Genomic DNA, 20,713 nt, shown 5'->3' with positions numbered 1-20,713 from the left:
AGAAAAATATGCTAAATATTTTTTATTACATTTACTATCACCGTTTGATAATTATTTTAACGGTTGAGATTTGATGTCAAATTAAACTTTGACACATTGGTTTAATCTGAAATTAATGTGTGGGTTTGTTACTAGTTCTATTATAAAAATAAAATTTTATTTATTGTTTGATATATGATGATCATAAGAGTTACACGTGTCGATATTCCATAAATCAACTTTGTGATACTACAAAAAGGAGGTTCATAAATTCGAACAGCATGCGACGTGGAATTTCTGCTTCGATTTTATACACGGAGAAATAAGAAGGATTGGAAGACTCGTATTCAGTTAGCATTTACGATCCTCCGAAACTAACTCCCTAATCCCTAATCTCTCTCTTCAGATTCATCTTCGCGCCAACACTACCGATCATGGCGGAAACCGCTTTCAATCTCCTCCACAATTTCAAATCAAGCAGGTATATATACTTTCACACATTCATAATTCGTTTCTCTTCCTTCCATTTCCACGTGTCTATGAACCCTAACATTTCGCTAGTTCTTCGATCTAGTTTTGAATGATTCTTCGTTTCAGTCACTGTTCTAAGAAAAAACTATTCATCGATCGGCAATCGTAAAATCACGATCCGATTACTGAATTTTGATTAGTTGAGTGGTGTTTTGGATTTATTCATGTGTAATTTGAATGAGGCTCTTTGATATATGAAATGCGGTGGTGGTAGCGTTTGATTTGTGAGATTAGTTTTCAGAGTGAAAGCTATGGGCGGTAGAATTGTAACTGTTTTTAAACTATGTTGTTGTCCTTGCTGAGTAAACGTACATTGGAGGTTGATTCCAGGTAATGTATACCGTGAAGCTCTGCATATGCGGGTATTCGCTTTAGGTCATTCGTTTTGAATTTTTGTTGCGGTTCTGTGTTTGAATTTCTTCATCATTTATTGTAGTTTGTGTTGTGTTTTATGTTTAATTTATACTATTGGTTTCGGAAATGACTGTTAATTTTGTTCTTTTTGTCCATCGGGGAAATAATCTTAAGTCTATGTTTACAGAGATTCTTATGGGTTTGCATTAAGGCCTCAATACGCACAAAGATATAGAGAGTATTCCTTAATCTACAAGGTAACTATTCATTGTACTTCGATTTGGATGTATGCTACTTCTGGTCTAGTTTGATATCTCAATCCGATATTGGTTGAATATATTTCCTTGAATAATAAAAAAAAAAACAATTGAAGCATGATATTTTAGCCTTTTGATACAACAAAAAATTGAACTAATTAACCTAAATTGATACATTTATCATATTAGGAAGAAGAAGCTGAAAGGTCAGATAAATGGGGAAGTTTCATTGAACAGATAGATAAATCATCTCAAGCAAGTTCTTCTGAGGACAAACATAAAGAAACATTGAAAGTTGAAAGTAGTGAGGTCAAAGAAGAGAAAAATCCTCATAGGGTAAGTACTGGGGATGAATCGAGTAGCAGGAATTTTTCTGAATGTGCGGAGGTAGAAGAGACAAGTGCAGGCAGAATTAGTGAAGGAGAAACTGAGATAAAAGAAGGTGACTCAAGTAGCAGGACGTCTTCAGGAGAAACTGAGACAAAAGAAGTTACTGGTTTGGGGAAGACTAGTGAAGGGGGTGATTCAAGTAGGAGGGAGTCTTTTTCGGATTGTTCAACAAGAAATAATTCTCCAAAGGAACTGCACCATTTAAAAGAAAGCAAGACCCGTAAGGTTCAACGCTGGGCTGAAATTAGGCCATCTCTTAGTACCATTGAAGAAATATTGAGCTGTCGTGTCAAGAAAGGAAAGAATATGAAAGGTGGGGAGATAAATGGTAGTGATGGCCACCTTCCATCTATAGAAAAATCAGAACCTGTAGAAGGGGATTCTGAGGAAGATAGTCAGGGAAAGGTCTCCACTAATGAGACTCTAGATGGTGGTAATGGTTCAAGGGCGGAAAATGATTTAATGGATCGAAACCTGCCAGAACTTTTCTCCCCATGGAAGGAACTGGAGTCCCTTGTTCAGGGTGGAGTCCCCAAGGATCTTAGAGGAGAGGTAAAATTTATGTTTTCTTTTTCACTCAAGTTCCAACTTTTGTTGGGGGAAAAGTATAGTAGCCTTCCCTATACTACAATATTGCTGTTACAGGTCTGGCAAGCCTTTGTAGGTGTGAACACACGGCGGGTGGAGCGTTATTATGATGATCTTTTAGCTCAAGAAACTAACAGTTGTGAAGGCAAGGAGCAAGATGTTCAATCTGTTGCATCAGGGAAATGGAGAAAGCAGATTGAGAAGGTCATTAGCTGCATGCGCCCTGGAATTTATTTTGATTTGTAGGTGCTGCATCTTTTGCTTTATATTGCAAGTTAGCTCTCTCCTTAGACTAAATAGCACTTTCCATTCTCAGGATATACCGCGAACTTTCCCAGGCCACCCTGCTTTGGACGAAAATGGCAGAAATTCCTTGAGGCGTTTACTGCTAGCATATGCTCGACATAACCCCTCTGTTGGATACTGTCAGGTAAATAGTGTAAAAAACTCTTTCTTGGTAAATACTGATTCAGCTATAATTTTCTAATGTTTAAGCTTTTGAATCTTGCTCATAAAATTTACATCCCTCCAAATAAGTATTTTCCTTGCAAGGGTTAAGATAAATTGAAACATATTGTGCCATTGGGAAATTTAGCTATTATGTCCAGAAACTGTTATGGTGATTTTCCCCATCTGTGAAAAAGAGGAGTGCTAGAAACACTCTCTTATTGCTAGAAACACTCCAATATGGATCCCACCACTTTATATGGGACCCATTTTCCAAAGTGTCGTACCCACGTGGGTTTCACCCAATAAGAGAACGAGTGTTAGAGTGAGTGTTCCTAATACTCAATAAAAAGTAGTGATTATGCAACTGAAAATCAACTCAAGTTTTTCTTATAAACAAACAATAAGGCCAAAACAGAGGTAATACTTAGAAATCAACTTAAGTTTTGCAAACTAGAAAGGTCTCTTCAACTAATTGCTGAAGACTGACTCATTAGCATTGCTGCAGTGGTCTGCCAAACTTTTCCTACTAAATTCTGATGACGATTTGTTGTTTTAAGAGCACATCCTTTTATTTTACTTATTCTTCAATATATTAATGCATTTCCTTGTGTATATATCTTAAAGATTTTAAGCTTTCCCACTAAATTCTGACGGCCATTTGTTGTTTTAAGAGCGGCTTCCTTTTATTTTGCTTATTCTTTAATATATTAGTATATTTCCATATATAGTAATATCTTCTTAAAGGTTTTTAGCATTCCTACTTGTTAGTACCTCCTTAAAACTAGAACACGTGTTTGCTAAATAACTATAGACTGTTTAAAGCCTGAAGCATAAGCTAATTGGAAGATTTTATGCCCTGTGCGACATGAAAGGTGATATACTCTCTATTATTGACTATATTTGCATTTCCATTGCTGTTACTCCATGCGTGTCAGTCTCTTCCCAGGTGCTATTCTTCATTATTGTTGTTGTTGTTGTTGTTGTTGTTGTTGTTGTTGTTGTTGTTGTTGTTGTTATTGTTGTCATCTTCATCATCATAAACATCATATTATGTTTGTCCTTAAATTTTATTGCTGAAATACATGCAGGCAATGAACTTCTTTGCTGGTTTGTTGCTGCTTCTTATGCCAGAAGAAAATGCCTTTTGGTAGGTTTACGAAACTTATCTTTTATTTCCCCTTGTCAGTCCCCTTTATAACATAATAGTTGTTCCAATGAATAAACTTCCATCCATATTTTCTTTTGCTTACTGATTATAAGGGAAACTAATCTTCTAAATATGCATCTATTTATGACTGCCTATTGGTATGTTTTAACATAAAACATATTAGAACTGTATCAAAAGAATTAACAAAATATATTTTTTTAATGAATTAAATACTTAACCCCTAGTTTTCTAATGCACAAACAAAGGTCAGAGATGGTGAAAATATAGAAATGTTATCAGGTATCCAGGTCTTTAAAACACCTGATAACTTTGCTCGTTACTATTTCTCAAAATACAAGATAGCCAGCAATTCCAATTTTACAGATTTATGTGGCTACTTCCCCTCCCATGAATGCAAACTAACTAACACCTGTAATAAACAGTCTCCAACAGTTATCTATGATGCTCTGCTACAGTTATTATTTCCCTTGAAGCTATATTTTCCTGCTGCCCTGCTTATTTCCTGCATAACCTAAACCTTCTTTGTTACAACAACAACAACAACAACAACAATCAATCTCTATTCAACTCATTAATCTCTAGATCTTTCTTAATAGTTTCTCTTATAGATTTGTGAAAACTGAATAATATATTTCAAGTATGAAAAACGTACAAGCATTAATCTCTTTATATTGACTATTCTAACCTAATGGGTCTGACTATTGGACTAAAGGTCCGAATATAAGTTACTATTAGTACTAACAATAGTAAAATAACTATAAAAATAAATTATTTATACGATCAATACTTGAATTTGTCTTATGTTTATATGATGTGATTTGTTGGACTGGTATAACTCAGGACCTTCGTTGGAATTATTGATGATTATTTTGAAGGCTACTATACAGAAGAAATGATAGAATCCCAGGTGTGAATCATAGTATTTAGGACAAATTCTCTTTGCCAGTCACTAACTCACAGAAGCTATTAACCTTTTAGGTGGACCAGCTTGTTTTTGAGGAATTGATGCGTGAAAGATTTCCGAAACTTGGTTCGTATTTATCATGTTTACTCTCTAGTATTTTCCTTATAACTGTCTCAGAATCAGCTTGGATATCATTTTTTTATTCTATAAATGTTTTTGGTGCAGTTAATCATCTAGATTACTTGGGAGTGCAGGTAGCATGGGTATCTGGGCCGTGGTTTCTATCAATCTTTGTAAACATGATTCCCTGGGAAAGTGGTAAAATATTTTTTGGAATGTTTTTTTTTAATGTAATATTACAACATTGATTTTGAACTTGGAATATTCTTAAATGTTTCTTTTTGATGTGTTTCTTATTAGTTATTCGAGTTTGGGATGTTCTGCTATTTGAAGGGAACCGTGTTATGCTATTTCGAACAGCGCTGGCTTTAATGGAATTATATGGTATTGACTTGTGTTTATCTATTTTTGCATCTGATGTATGCTGAGTAGTATGACCAAGTAGTAGACTAAACTAAGCAATTGTTTACTTTGTTAAATAACATATCTCTTATTCTAGGTCCTGCGTTAGTTACAACAAAAGATGCAGGTGATGCAATTACTCTATTGCAATCACTTGTTGGCTCGACATTCGATAGCAGCCAGCTTGTCTTTACTGCTTGTATGGGTTTTCTAGCTGTGACTGAAGCAAGATTGCAGGAACTGAGAGTAAAACACCGCCCATCTGTATTAGAAGTTATAGAAGAGAGGTCAAGGAAAGGACGAGTTTGGAAAGATTCCAAGGGGATTGCAACTAAATTGTATAGTTTCAAGAATGACCCGGGGTCACTGGTGGAAGAAAAAAAAGATAATGACAAAGGTGATATGGTAGCTGATAAGGATGTGCAGTTGGGCTTGGAGTCCCATTCCTCTAACTTAGATGAACTGCTTAATAGTCTCAATATTGATTCCAAAATGGATTCCCTACCAGATCTCCAGGAACAGGTTGCTTCTCCTCCTCAACTTTCACCTTACTTCTCCATTGTAAAAAATGAAGCTATCCTTGTGAATTAGATTGAAATTTATCTACTATTAAACTCTAATTCCATATATAATCCACCAATATGCTAAAATACCTCTAAGATGTGTGTTTTGTCATGTTCTATCTTGAGTCAGGTTAACTTGATAGTAGTAAAAGGTGTCTGCATTGTTTATAATTTGAAAGTAAACAATGCTTAAGATCAAGCGTAAGCCACTCTGCCTATCTGTGATACTGATATACCATTTGACTCTGGTGCATTTAAAAGAAACTAGAATAAGATGATATTAAGTGGCAATATGAATCTTCAATGGGCTTTTATGTGTTGATTTTTAATACTTCTGAGTTTTTGTCCTTTAAAATGAAATTAGATCTTATTCATCAGTAAATTGTACTGATAAAAGTACTTGCTCCATATGGAGATAATTATTTTCTAAGCTCATTTTACAGTGTTTCTCTTATTCACTTTAAAATGTAACAAAGTATGTATTTGTAGATTTATCATCTGTCTACTTAGCAACAATGGGATTTTGATAGCTAGTTACAACTTTGTTTTGTATAAATTAATAATTTATAGAGATTGTTGTGCAGAGTATTTGGTTAGATAAATACATACTTCAGTGACATAAATGATTGCAATTTGGCCTGCTATTTACAAATATAGTGCTATTTTTTTTATTTTTTATTTTTTACTTTTTATAATAAAGAAAATGGAGGATCACTATGTCAATGTATATGTTAAGAGTCTTAATAGTATAAAACATGTTTAATGAAATCAAAATTTCAAATTTCCATATGCATACTAGAGAAGTATGCAATTTTGTGCGAATATAATATGTAATACATAGTTATCTATCCATTGACCTTAACTTTTAGAATCGTGCGGGTTTCCAATTGTTAATGTGTTATTTGCTACTCCCTCTGTTCCTTTTCAGTTTCATTTTAAGATTATTTACACATACAAAGAAAACTAATAAATTTTGTTACTATTGATAAAATTATTTGTCTTAATCCTATAATACCCTTAACAATTAATTATTGCATTCTATCTACTTATCTCTCTTCAATAAATACTTAAGGGTATAATTGATAAACCAATAATACATGTTGCATTAAACTTTGAAAACGACAAGTAAAAATGAACGGGAGGAGTATCTATTACATTGCATAGTTGGCATGAGTGAATACCGTAAGTAGCTGCAAAACTCATCTAGTATAACCTAGTTTATTTTTTCTAAGTGAAGGTTGGCTGCATGACACAAATATTCTTGATTGAGCCAACACATCATTTGTCAAATTTCATATTCTCAATGGGCAAAATTTGAAATCACATGTTACTACTAGCACATAAATTCATAATTTCAAAGTGTAATTTCCTGGTTTAATTATTGTTTACAGTAATATAAAAGTATTTATCCTATAAATAGTTGCTTTATTGTAATCCGTTATTGTGCAACACTTAGTTTCAATGATTAACGGCTTTTGTGCAGGTAGTTTTGTTGAAGGTTGAGATGTGCAGATTGCTGGAGGAGAAAAGATCTTCCATACTCAGGTAATTATTATTGGTGTCCATACTCTAATTCTCAATATTTTAAGGCAACTTGATTTGTTCTCTATCCTTCTACATATAAAGTTAACCTAATGTTTCTCAAATAGAATTGAAGGAAAAGTTAAGTTTGTGAAGGATTTATCAACCCAGCGCAATTATCCTCATGCTTAACCATGTTACTCACCTATCTGCTGCCGTTAGAGTAACTCAAAGCCTACCCATAAGAAATTCCTTCCAATATTTCCAATGATTGTGTTCAAACCAATCCCTGAAACTGAGTTTGGAAATAGTTCTCAACCAAACATATATGGATCTGTCTAAAATCTCTCTAAGCCCCTAATTGTTGATCCATTTTTAATATTCTTCATATTTGTTTATTATCCACGTTATATTCCATTCAAGTCTTCTTGCTTGTAATTTCAGATATTATTAATCTGTCTAATGCTTTGCATACAGCACTTTTGATATTAAATATGTATCTTTCCTATTTTCATTACCCATGTTCCTTTATCAATATGAAAACTTAATCTATTCAATAAAAAGTTGTGGGATTTTCTTAATCCTTATCCATTTCCATGCATGTTTCATATCTTGAGCAGAGCTGAAGAACTAGAAACAGCTCTAATGGAGATGGTGAAGGAAGATAATCGTCTGGAGTTGACTGCGAGGGTATGTACAACATTCAAAAAATTGGTCTTGTTGTTTTATATTATCTCTTTGTTGGTATTTTTATTTCTTATGATTCGGATTAGACCTAACTCAACCCTTAGAGCTGGCTTAAGAGGTAAGGGCTGTTTTTTTTGTCAAAGTAGGATCTCAACACCATCACCACCACCCGACATCCAAGATGGGAAATCTAGTATGCATACAAATAAATGTGGGTGGCCCAATAACAACACTCCTTCACGTCTAGAACTAGACATGTAGAGTGTGGACTAATGGAGATGGCCTATTAACAAACCTAGGATGTTATGATACAATTTAAGAACTTGAGCTCATCATAACTCAATTTTACAAGCCAACATTTCTTGATTGTCTGAGCCTTATGAGGACTACATGTTGGCCATATTTGTAAGTTTATGTGGGATCTTAATGGTGTTTATTAAGTTTTTGAAAATGAAAGTCATTTTCTCATTGCCTTTATTTTCCTATAAGTATCCTTCATGAAGAAAAAGTGGATTAAATGGAAGATAGTCTAACTAACAATGGTTGAATACCGCTAGAAAACCTGAGGAGAAACCATACAAACAACTATCAATATATTGAAAATTTGGTTTCTGATAGAACCCAATGGCATTGCTTGGTCCATATAGCTAACTCCATCCATGGTACTAAACTTAGTTGTTGTGGATATATTTGATAAATTATCCCGTGCTTTTTATAAATCTATTGTTGCTGATACTGGTAAATGATCCCCGTGTACATCTTTATCTACATTTGACCCTTAGGTTCTGTTAAAATTTTGACATTAGATAAGATAAGGCCTGAAAATGGATTTATAAGTGGGGCAATATTCACCTTACAAGCTGGTTTTGTAGGAGTTGAGTTAGGCCGGAAAAGTCTTTGGCTGCTAATTTTTGAACTAATACCCTTGGGTCAGATTTTTACTATGAAATATTTTATGTCCTTCATACTTCATTATGTCTTGACATGAACTCAATATTATGTAAACTTGCATTTTTCTATAGAAACTAAGAGAATAGGGAGAGATTTTGAAACTTACAGAAAACAATACTTACCTTAACTACCTATTTTTTTGGTAAAGGTATAGATCTTAGAAAGACCATTTTATTAAACTCATTCCTGAAGCACATATATCATTATAAGTAATATGTGAAAAATAGGAAGACAAAGTATATTTTAAATTAAAAGTGCTTGAGTGAGTTAGTTAGTACCTCACCTCATGTTTAATTTATATAAATATGAATTAAAAGAGTAATAATTGTCAATGCAATTTACAAGGCGAGTTATTAATTTGGGTCTATTACCAAATATACATTGTTATAAATAGTCTTCATTTAAATATCATTTAATCATTCAATTCATAGGGGCAACTTCTTGCTGAACGCCATATAATAACTACTTGGAAAGCTAGTTCAGCATTCAAGTACAAAAAATTTAATGATTTCTTTCTTCTCTACAAACCTCTTATATGGTTGTCTTTCAAGGTCTACAAACGTGTGTGATCTTGTAGGTTGAGCAATTGGAGCATGAGGTAGCCGTCTTACAACAAGCCCTTACCGATAAGCAAGAACAAGAAGCTGCCATGCTGCAGGTTCTATGTGCACCTGTTTTCTCCAGTGTCTATTTCTGTAAGCTTATTTGCAGAAGTAAATAAGTAAAAAGAAATTGAGTAAAATATCTATATAAGCTGTATGGACAATTTTGAACTCTTCTACATGCTCAGGTTCTAATTCGGCTAGAGCAGGACCAAAAAGTTACTGAAGATGCCCGCAGAAGAGCAGAACAAGATCTTGCAGCTCATAAATTGGAAGTTCACGTGCTCCAGGTAACCTCTCCCCTTAATGATCACGGCGATTCTAGTCATTTGTTTGTGTATAACATGCTTAGAATATCATATCAATGTTTTTTCTTAAAATGAGATATGGAGACAAGTCTTGGTAGTGCATAGTTTTCGCCTAAATAGACAACAGAGTATATTGAGAGAAAATTTAGACAAACAAATTCAAATGTGGAGGTTAAAAATGGAGAACGTATAATGCCACAAGTCTCACATTTTATGCGTTTTGGGCTCTTATCATATAAAGTGATGTGAACATTGAGGAAGATGTCAACTGTTGAATCCAAGTAGAGTGGATGCAATGGAGGAATGTTTCGAGTGTAATATGTGATTGCAAAATACCTCTCAGGTTTAAAGGAAAACATTATCTCTCATATATAGCATTCTCAATGTTGTATGGAATTGAATGCTATACGGTTAAAAACGAATAAGGATGCAAAATTAGTGTTACTGTTAGGTCTCCTATTGATAGCTAAGAAGTTGTTACTTGTTAGTTAAGTAGTTGGTTAGTTAGTTAATTAGCCAATGGGGCTAGTTAGTAGTTTTGTCGAGATGTAGTTTAGGTCAAATAAATGATGCATGCTTCCTATAAATAGATAGGAGGATTAGAGAGGGAAGCATCTTGTAATTTGAGAGGAATAGGGCCTTATGGCATTGGGAGGTAGACAGACCTTTGAAGTGCTGTCATTGTTGTAGTCAAAGGGGGATTCTTCCCCGTTTTTAGTATGATATATAAATTGGTACTATCAGTTACCAAGGTGAGAATTTTACAAAAGATGAGTAGTTACATAACACAAGATTAGATTCAAAATGCAATCATTAGGGAGAAATTAAGGGAAGCCCGCATAGTTTATAAATTGAAGAATCTCATCTTATATGGTTTGAACATGTACGGTGTAACTTGTAGAAGCATTGATAAGAAGATTATACCACACAGAGGGTAGTTCAATAGTTGGAAGGTACAGAGAGACTGTAACACCCGAGGCTGAAGAAGGTGAGGAGTGGTCGTCGAATTCACGTCGGAATAAGAGAGATCCTGTGGTTATGTAGGGATGGGACTGCATGGTTGAAGGAATACTTATAAAGATTGATTGATACTATCTATACCAACAAGATGCATCTTCTTTTCGATAGTCTAACAAATAAGAACTCAATAGTTAAGTGTGCTTAACTTGGAGTAGTATTTGAATGGGTGATCTTGTGGGAAGTTTCTCGAAAAGCGTGTGTGAGGACAAAGCATAATGAAAAGATCCGTGTTGGTTTGTAGGGTTAGTCGGTAATCTTGAAAGTAGTCTGGGGTTACAAATGGTATCAGAGCAGACCTCTCTCAGTACAATGTGGTTTGGGGACGAACCAAGCGGAAGCATGTGGGCATGTAACACCCGAGGATGAAAAGGGTGAGGAGTGGTCGCCGAATTCACATCGGAATAAAAGAGATCCTGAGGCTGTGCAGGGATGAGACTGCGTGGTTGAAGGAAGACTTATAAGGATTGATTGGTACTACCTGTACCAACAAGATGCATCTTCTTTTCGGTAGCCATCCTAATAAGAACTCCATAGTTAAGCGTGCTTAACTTGGAGTAGTATTTGGATGGGTGGCCTTCTGGAAAGTTTCTCGGAAAGCGTGTGAGTGACGACAAAACATGCTGAAAAGACCCGTGTTGGTTTGTGGGGCCAGTCGGTAATCCTGAAAGTAGTTTGTGGCGTTAGAGACAATAAAAACTATAGGTCAAATTGTGAAAAGAGATGTAGATGTTACTGGTCTGTTATGGGCAACAAGAGCTTATGCCATCAACTATTCATGTGGTCGACTTTGCCTAGTGGGAAAATACTTAGCCGTTGTTATTGTTCCTAAAAAATTATAAAAAGAGGGGAGCATCTTATCACATACATGAATAGGGTGACATTCTCTAACATGACTTTTTTTCATAAGAAAATTGGATAAAAAACTTCCCATAAACTTCTGTCTTACTGGGAGAAAAAGTGAACAAGAACAGTCAAGTTATCAATTAAAGGGTGAAAATGAGGTTTCTCTGAGAGAAATATTTTAGGAGATTTGACAAAGTACTGGTGGTGGTGTCATGTAATGAGATGGCTGAAGAAATTGGGAAGGCAGAAAAACAGACACTGAGAATCGAGAGACTTTAGACTAAAGGATAAAGATTCTTGATGGTGCGGTGATAGAAACAAAAGACTAAGGTTAAAAGGGAATATTATGAGGCATTCCATTATGTAAAAAATTTAAAAATTGGAATAACGATATAATACCAAAGAAAAACATTAAGAATGGAGTAAGCTGACACTAGAGCATGAGCACTTGATGTGTTAAGCACTAAAGCATGGGAACATACTATCTACAAGATATTAAGAATGGTTGTTGGGTTTGGAGATCAGACCATACCAAACGTCACCTTGTCTGCGTAACTTGGTTTCATCAAACAAAATGATATGGAGATAAATGGAGACGTAAACTACAAGTTTCAAGCATGCAGTTGTATGTAATGGAAGAATGTTTCTGCTTTGATTTGTGATAGAAGAAGGCTACTCAAGTTTAAAGTAGAATTTGTTCATAGAAATTTGAAGGTTGCCCGGTAAAGGACTAACGAGAAAGCACATTTAGTGTTCCAAAGATGAGAATGTTACGACGGATGAGTGGTTACATGAGACAAGATTAGGAATGATATCATTGGAGAGAAAATTAAGGTAGCTCTCATTGTAGAAAAAATAGTAGTCTCCGAATATGTAAGCTATCTTTTTACTGTTTCAATTAGTTTGCATTTTTTTCTGCGTCTGAGAAATGTAGATGAATTAAGTTCACTCGAGTCAAAAAATAATTATGTAAACAAACTCAATTCATGTACGATTCACGTAGGTGCACGTAAACTGAGTTCATGTACCGGCTATAAATTCTAAATTTTAAGATGTTACGTGAACTCAACTTACGTCGGTGTATGTGAACTCAATTCACTAAATTATTGTTTCTTTCATAGCATAACATTCGTGGACAGATTTTTAGAATTTCATGAATACACGACTTTGGAATTAGTACCCTCATGAGTTTGCAATTAACGTATATTTACGTGAATTGAATTCTCATGGCGGTACATGAATTTAGTTCCCGTATACATCTACCACATTGGAAAAAAAATATAATGTAGAAAATTTTCAAAAAAAAAAAAGGTTCAAATTCGAAAAATGAGATGAAGAGATAGACAAAGGAAGAGAATATGAGAGGAAGAAGAAGACAAAAGAAGATTAAGAGTACAGGGAAATGAAGAGAAATTGGAAAATGGTAATGATTAAAAAATTGAAAAGAGAGTAGTGATATTTTTGTCTAACATGGGGGGAAAATATAAAATAACTTTTACTCAAAATGTGTTGTTATTGTAATATATTTATGGGAAACTTTTCTCTTGATAATTTTCATGGAAAATATCATACTATTTTCTTTTTGGCTGTATTTTGTTCTTTGTGAGCTATGGATGTCTTCTACTTTTTAGGCAACTAGATTATGAAATTAAAATTCCCCTATATCTTTGCTTTGATACAAATACCCGCAACATATCCCTGCCTGATGCTGAAGAGCTTTATAATTTGTGGTATCAGAGAGAAAGAAGTAGCCGCAATGTGCTAATTGTTAAGGATCTTACTAGGCACGCTTATATCTATTTCCAGTATAATAAATATGCAGGAAAAGTATGAGAAGGCCACAGCATCAATTGCTGAGATGGAAAAGCGAGTTGTTATGGCAGAAAGTATGCTGGAGGCTACCCTTCAGTATGAATCTGGTCAATCCAAAGCGCAGTCTTCTCCAAGGTACAAATTAAAAGTTGATTCATCATAAACCTGCTTCATAAGTTTAATGTCAGACAGGTTCTAACTTGCACATTAGATGATTTTTTGGATATTTTGGCCATTCTCGTTGATAAATAACTAAACAAAACAACTGAAGATAATTACTAAATTAAAAAAACTATATATAAACAGCAACCTTTACGAACTACCATTTTGCATAAGCTGTACTTATTAAACTAAGAAAGACGATCTTTTTTAACAAATAGCATTAAAAGATTGATTTTCATTGATGAAGCTCAATAGTGAATAGCAATGAAAGCAGCCAAAGCTTCAGTGAAAGGCTTGAAGTCTCTTGGTCAATATCATTATTCATGCTTCTCTTGTGCTTGCAAATAACTTTTCGAAATTACAAACTAATGGAAAGAAAGTTGTTATTTTGATCTTATCATGGGAAAACTTCAATAATTGGAAAGAAGATTGATATTTTGATCTTCAACTTCAGAAAGTGCATGTTATTCACTTCTTTAATAATTTGTTTTGTACCATCTAAGTCCTTTTATTGGCATTACCTAGTTTCCATGGATTTGCGGGTAAGGGATGCTAATACGAAGAGTGTGTTTGTGGCTTATGATGTGAGGTGACTTTGTTTGAGATTGCATTATTTTGAATCATTTCGATTGGTGTTATTTTTGTAGGGCTGGTCGTGTTGAAAACCCTTCACGGAAGATTGGTCTTCTAAGTTTTGGACTTGGTTGGCGTGACAGAAACAAGGTAAGATCTTCTCTATGTTCAAAGTATGTCTTGTGACTAATAATCAAGTAGAGGATACATGCTTACAGCTGTGTTGATAAATCGAATTCAGAAAAATTCATTTTTGTGGTGTACCAGTTCAATTGGTAATTCCGTGGCCTTAAAATTAAACTCACTGCACAGTTATTTGAACCCACATCTTCATGTTTTAAGGGGAACAAATTGTCTATTTATTGTTTTGGAATCTAAGCTTGGAGCTACGATTCCCAAATTTCATAGAACGTCCATCTATTAAGGGTTCCGGCAACACAATATTCTAAACATACTTATAACTGATCTATTTTTAAAAGTCGAAAACATTTTTATAATTGATCAATTTACAAGGCAAGTGGGTTAACTGTAAAGATAGACTGAGATAAATAATGGGTTGAAGTGGGTATTTTTAGTAGAATAGTAGTATCCTTCTCTGTCCATTTGCCAGGCCTTTGCCATTTTTCGGCAGCTAGAAGTTTATTATTTATTATTGTTTGTAAAGATTATCCCTTCACATCTTATGAAACAGGGCAAACATAGCACCGAGGAATCAACCGAAAGTTCGCATGACAATGTCACTCCAAGAAAAGAATCCAATACAGAAGAAGAACAAGGTAGATAAAACATGCAGGGCAGTGCTGATCAGACCGACAATCCGGTTCTTTCCTGCCAAGTTTTTAGTTGTTGCCTATTCCTGATCATTACTGCTCAATTTTCATTGTGTATCCCCCCTTCCTTTCTTCAGGATCCGTTGTATTCTATTAAACTAAAGTCCAGTGTAGGAATTTTTTGAAGTGTTGATAGATCAATTAGGCGTAGAAACTAGAAAAATATATTTTTGGATTTTGACACCATGGTTCCAATAATTTTGTTTTGCTAAATATAGTAGAAAAAATAGCCATAAACTGGGGCTATCAGTTTCTAGTTTCTGCTAGGTAAAAGATGTTCTGCTGCTATGGTGTATCCATCTTTGTTAAATGTCTGTGCATATTGGTTTACTAAACCAAATTATGTAACTATAAATATATATAATCTTGGTTAACAACGACTTTTCTATATCCATGTTCTTGTCGTGTCTATTTGAAAAAGTTTGTGCTTCTTATGTTTGATCTATATTTCGGTAAACGTTGAGATGTAAGAAAAGTCGAAACCCATCAAAATGATACTACGGTTAATGCAAGCAAGTGGAAGGTCTCGCAGCAGAGGTGGTGACCCTGGCCTGATGGGGAGTTAGTGCAGATGCCTGGCAATGATAGCTGAAAATTAGGCAGGGGCAATGTCATATAGCGGCAACATCAATGGTAAAAGTTGTGCAGTTGGCAGTGATGGAAGGCATTGTGCCTAGGGATGGCAAAGTGGCAGTACGCTTTGGTAATATGAAAATGGGGTTGTTCATTACACATCATTGCCTTTATCACTCACCTTGGTGAAATTTTCAAAATACTCATAAAATCTGAAATTTGTACTGAACGCACCTTAACCACGTAAAATCTGAAATTTAATCTGAATGCACCTTAACCATCTTTCGGCAATTCCATTTTGTTGAGGGGAGTTTACACACGAAGTTTGATGCACAATGCTATGATTTAGGAGGCAAGTACCAAGAGAATGATGACAGTACTTTCCCCCATTATCTATCCTAAATACTTGAATATTGGTTTGAAATTGGTTTTGGATCAATTTGATGACAGTACTTTCCCCATTATCTATCCTAAATACTTGAATATTGGTTTGAAATTGGTTTTGGATCAATTTATGAAGATTTTCAAAAATCTTTCATACTTCTGATTTTTCTTTCATAAGGAATATCCAAATAATTCTTGTGTGATCATCTATAAATGTTACAAACCATTTTGACCCAGTGACATTGTTAACTCGGGAGGTTCCCCAGACATCACTGTGGATTAAGAAAAAAGGATAAGATGGCTTATAGGGCTGGATATGATAGTGGAATTTGGTGTGTTTGGCCAATTCACAAACTTCACTTTTTAACAAATTTGAATTTTTATTAAATAAAGATAGAAGTATTCTTTCAGAGTACATGAAATTAGGATATCCTATGCAGTAATGCTTTAACATAAAATTATTTTTTGAAGAAACCATATGAGCACCCTTAATGGGCCCAATTTTATCATCTTCTACTCCAATAAGGTAGAGTCCCGCACATTCCTTAGCATTGTCAATCTTCCTCCTCGAATCCAAATCTTGATATTCACATTTGTGCGGAAAAAAAATTAATGACACATTTTGAATCCTCATTCAACTTACTAATTGACAGCAAGTTGGAATCTAACTTTGAGACATATAACACAGACTCAAGGGTAATATCATTAGATATAATTATAGAATCTTTAACAGCCACATTGGAAGTGGTCCCATCTGTTATACAAACGACAGAGTCATCATGACAGGGATTGTAATTGTGAAATACACTAATGTCCCCTATCATATGATCAGAGGCTCCAGAATCAACAATCCAAAAGCTTGGTTTTTGGTGAGACATGGAGAGCAGTAGAAAAATTACATTTTTGGGCAAAAGTAACAGTAGAAGAGTGTGTACGAGTATTTTTAAGAGTTTATTAGAGCAACTTCTAAAGTGTGTCCATCTGCTCTTTACTGAATGTATTGGACTCAGATGCATTTCCAAATTTGATTTCAATATAAATTGTTGGATGAGCGCGGTTATCCTTGTAGGAAGCTTCCAATCAGCTGGTTTTCCATGTAGTACCCAACATATCTCTTTTGTATGTCTTGGCCTATTGTAGTGATCACACCAACTTCTGTAATATCAAGTTTCTCCGTATTTGCATGAAGCACTTGTTTTGATGAAGTCAACATAAATATCAAAAAGATAAGGAAAAGAACTATGACGGCATTTGGATCAAATTTGCAACTTTAATGAAGATTAGCTTTGTGATTGATCTTCAAAATATTGGGTAAAAGCTAAACTTTAAACATTGATATTTTAGTGCTCAAAATATTACACATTTTCATACACATGCATTACCCTAAATAAAATATTCTTGCATTTTGTTTCAAGTCATTTTCAAAGAATTTTTTCACTTTTTGCTTCAGAGCAACCGATTACATGAAACCAAATAACCGGTTACCTCAACTTGGAAGTGGCTTATTTTGCGTGAAAATGGTACTTTTTTTTAGGTGAAGTAACCGGTTACCTGAGCAAAAATTTCAAATTCCAGTAGGCAACATATTAGAGTAATCGGTTACTTCATTTCAAGTAACCGGTTACCAGTGAACCAGTGTGACATTTTCTTCTGTTTCAAATCCAAACGAAATGAGATTTTATATCCTTGACCATTGCATTGTTTGGACATTTTGCAACCTTTCTAAAGGGCATATCAGATTTCAATTCTTCACCTCTTTCACACAATTTACAACCTTTATCTCACAAAAATTTCAAACAAAGTGTTCCATATATTTAAACTTTCATTGAGAAATTTTCTGCACATTGTTCCATATCAATTTCAGAAAAACATTCTCATATATTCATAAATCTTAAGCACTAATATATCTTTGTGAATTATTTTGCTTGAAAGCGAAGATCAATCAAGTGATTGATACATTGTCATTATTATTTCAAACTCTTATAAAAATTCAGAATACATATTGTAACCTTGTTGTCCAGGATTGTTGGAGGCAAGAGAGTCACTTTGAGAGGATTGTTCTCTTAGTGTAAAATCCAAGAGGATTGTTCTTGGTTTGTCTTGTATAAGTTACCAACTATAATGAAATCTCTTACTGCGTAAGGGGACTGGAGTACTCTCAGATTGTGAGGGGAACCAGGATACATCCTTGTGTCATTTATTTTTCTGCATTTTACTTCTTTCATAACATCTCCATAAACCAGAAAAATAATATCATCATCACAAAAAAACTATAAAACTTTAAAGTACCTAATTCACCCCCTCCCCTCTTAGGCGCAATCCGAACTTACAACTTCTAGTCTTCATATTTGTTAAGTCCCTCTTACTGCTAGAACAGAACTTAGATTCTGTTTTTCCAACATAATTTTTTTCTACTTTCTTCTCTCCCTACTTCACCAAAAGCTTCATGAATGTTGGGAAGAGGTTTAGCTGCAAGTATTCTTCCTTTTACTTCATCTAGATTCTTGTTCAGTCCCAACAAAAATTGATAAATGTCATCTTTCTCTATCAATTGTTTGTACAGTTTGACATCTTCAGAATTCTTCCAACATATGTCCTCGTAAGAATCAAGTTTCCGCTAGTACCTCGTGAGAGAGTGATAATACTTTGTAACAGACACTGGTCCTTGTTGTAACACCCCTCTAATTCCCCGCGGCAATTAAATAAATAAATCAGAGTAACATGCAACAAGGGTGTCACAATCTATAAAATAAGAAAACAGATGTACCTGGAAAATACTCAATTGCCCTTTGCTCAAAAAATTACACCTAATTATTTTGGGGGTAAAATGTGTCTAAAAATTACTTTTTGTGACTAAATTCAGAATTTGGCTACATTGAAACTAATGGTTTGGTCTGTTTGTGTTACCATTGGGCCACATATGTACAATATCCAATTTGCATTGTAATGTAACTGAACCATAAAATTTTCATCAGTACAAATGTTGCAGATTTCTCCTCTGTCCCAACAGTAAATTTTACTTTAATTCAAAAATTATACAATCTTCTCTTTCTCTCTCGTCTGATTTCTTTGTCTCTCTATCTCTCTCTATTTTCTTTCTTCTTTCTTCCCTCTCTTCCTCTTATTTATTCTCTCTTCTCTCTTCCTCTTCTATATAATTTATACTGATGATTTGGTGAAGTTTGGGGTTATGTCGGAAATGCCGCGAGAACATTAGCCATGTACTCCTCTTGGGACAGATCTCAAATAGAGATATTTCTGGAGAATCGGTACTCATCCTTCTCTTAAACGATTTCATGTATATGTTTTTTCTTTAAAGAGAATTAAAATTCATACCCTTCCCAAAACGATAAAGTTATCATGTTTTTTTTATTTCTTTTTAAAGTTAGGGTTTTGATGTTGTGGTTATGGTTTTGTGGTTGATATGATAATTTTGTGGTTAGGGTTTTTGTGATTGTGGTTGATATGATGACTTTGTGTAGCTGTACTAGTGCTTGATACTAAAAGTGAGATTATGGTTTTGATTCTGGATCTGCTTCTTCTCTTTCTGGATTTGTGGACCGTCTTCTCTTTAGGTTAGTTTTGTGATTGTTCTGGTATTATACTGTTATTAATGGTTAGTTTGATTGTATCATTTTAGCCTCAAGGAGATTATATGGACCGTTTCCAATGGGACTATGACTACCTTCTCGATCACTTTGAGCGGAAACGCAAGAAGACGGCTCGTGATGTTCATAAGCACTCTAAAACGGCCCAAAAGGTTTCCCTGACCCTCTTCCTCTATTTCGTTAAAATGTTTTATTTGAAATTACTTTTATTGAAACAAGTTATATTTTTTGATCTTGCCGTACTATACTCGCCAATATCGTTATTATTAAGAACTCTTCAGTATATTTTGACATTATGCGTGTAATTTAATAGCTTTTCACAGGCAGATATCTCATTCAATAATTGTGTCCGCAAGTTTGTAACATTAATGAACTACGAATAAAAGTCAGTTTAATGGCCATGACAAATATGTTGTTCAATCTGGGACACAATTTTGGTTTTTTGTTTTTGATGTATGGTTCTTGGATTTATGCGTTAATGGGCCGAAGGAAAAGCTGAATTCGACGGTTATCAGTCGGTTATGTTTACTTGATAAAAATACTAATTAGGTGAGATCTCTTTTCTGACAGGTTGAGTCTTTTGACAAAGGCACAAATGCGCTTAGATTAAGGTAGGCAGAATAGCAAGGTCGTTTGCATTCTAAGTATATATGTATATTCTGTTACAGCTTGCAAGATTAAGGCAGCTCTAATTTCACTGCTTTACTCAATTGTAGTCATTTTGGGGAGAAGTCCTTGATATTCTGTTTTGGTTTAATGGTTTGAAGTGTCTTTGATAACAACTTGACAAATCAATTGTTTGGAACAACAGCTCGACTACATTCAACAAGAGTACCGGGAACATTTGGCTATCATGCTCCAGAGTAAGTATGCTCAAACTTTAACTTACTCTTCATTTGATACTAGACATAGTTATGCTAACAGTTCTGATTTCTTTCTTTAAAGAATGTCAAAGTTAATATAGTCACAACACTAACTGAAGACAATTTGCACTAAGTAGTTTATCACAGATCCTAAACTAAACAATGAGTATCCGCCGAAAGCAATCGCTACAGTTCACTTTTTTATTTCTGTTATATTAATCTCGATGAGAGTGTTATGTAATTGGTGTTTTATATGGATATTCAGTTGGA

The 20,713-nt window shown here is 34.4% G+C and overlaps 1 protein-coding gene across 6 annotated transcripts; it reads left to right on the top strand.

The window, feature by feature from the left end:
- The first annotated feature begins 267 nt into the window (after positions 1–267).
- LOC131644546 (uncharacterized) lies at positions 268–16,037 on the top strand. 6 transcript variants are annotated; one of them, XM_058915075.1, is made up of 18 exons: positions 268–460; positions 1,052–1,121; positions 1,311–2,063; positions 2,157–2,303; positions 2,416–2,529; positions 3,638–3,696; positions 4,558–4,624; positions 4,696–4,747; positions 4,847–4,939; positions 5,042–5,125; positions 5,241–5,665; positions 7,190–7,251; positions 7,848–7,917; positions 9,443–9,523; positions 9,656–9,757; positions 13,461–13,585; positions 14,260–14,335; positions 14,877–16,036. In XM_058915075.1, exons 1-18 carry the CDS (start codon positions 414–416, stop codon positions 14,967–14,969), a joined length of 2,520 nt encoding a protein of 839 aa, XP_058771058.1. In that variant the 5' UTR covers positions 268–413; the 3' UTR covers positions 14,970–16,036. The 6 variants fall into 6 exon arrangements, 3 of the variants coding, with proteins under 3 accessions (XP_058771058.1, XP_058771057.1, XP_058771059.1); XR_009296544.1 differs by lacking the exon at positions 14,877–16,036 and having other exon boundaries at positions 13,445–13,585; positions 14,260–14,283; XM_058915074.1 differs by having other exon boundaries at positions 4,696–4,939; positions 14,877–16,037.
- Positions 16,038–20,713: the final 4,676 nt, after the last annotated feature.

This window comes from Vicia villosa, linkage group LG1 (assembly GCF_029867415.1).
Source record: "Vicia villosa cultivar HV-30 ecotype Madison, WI linkage group LG1, Vvil1.0, whole genome shotgun sequence".
NCBI classification, from domain to species: Eukaryota; Viridiplantae; Streptophyta; class Magnoliopsida; order Fabales; family Fabaceae; genus Vicia; species Vicia villosa.
The sequence above is the reverse complement of the archived record's forward strand: the minus strand, read 5'-3'. Positions and strand labels throughout refer to the sequence as shown.

What these genes read in the sequence shown, in the direction of transcription:
- LOC131644546 (XM_058915074.1), top strand. Translation starts at nt 414, where the DNA reads ATGGCGGAAACCGCTTTCAATCTCCTCCACAATTTCAAATCAAGCAG. An exon ending in AAGAAATGATAGAATCCCAG is followed by an intron (nt 4,625 to 4,695) that starts GTGTGAATCATA and finishes TTAACCTTTTAG; the next exon opens with GTGGACCAGCTTGTTTTTGA. An exon ending in AAGAAGCTGCCATGCTGCAG is followed by an intron (nt 9,524 to 9,655) that starts GTTCTATGTGCA and finishes CTACATGCTCAG; the next exon opens with GTTCTAATTCGGCTAGAGCA.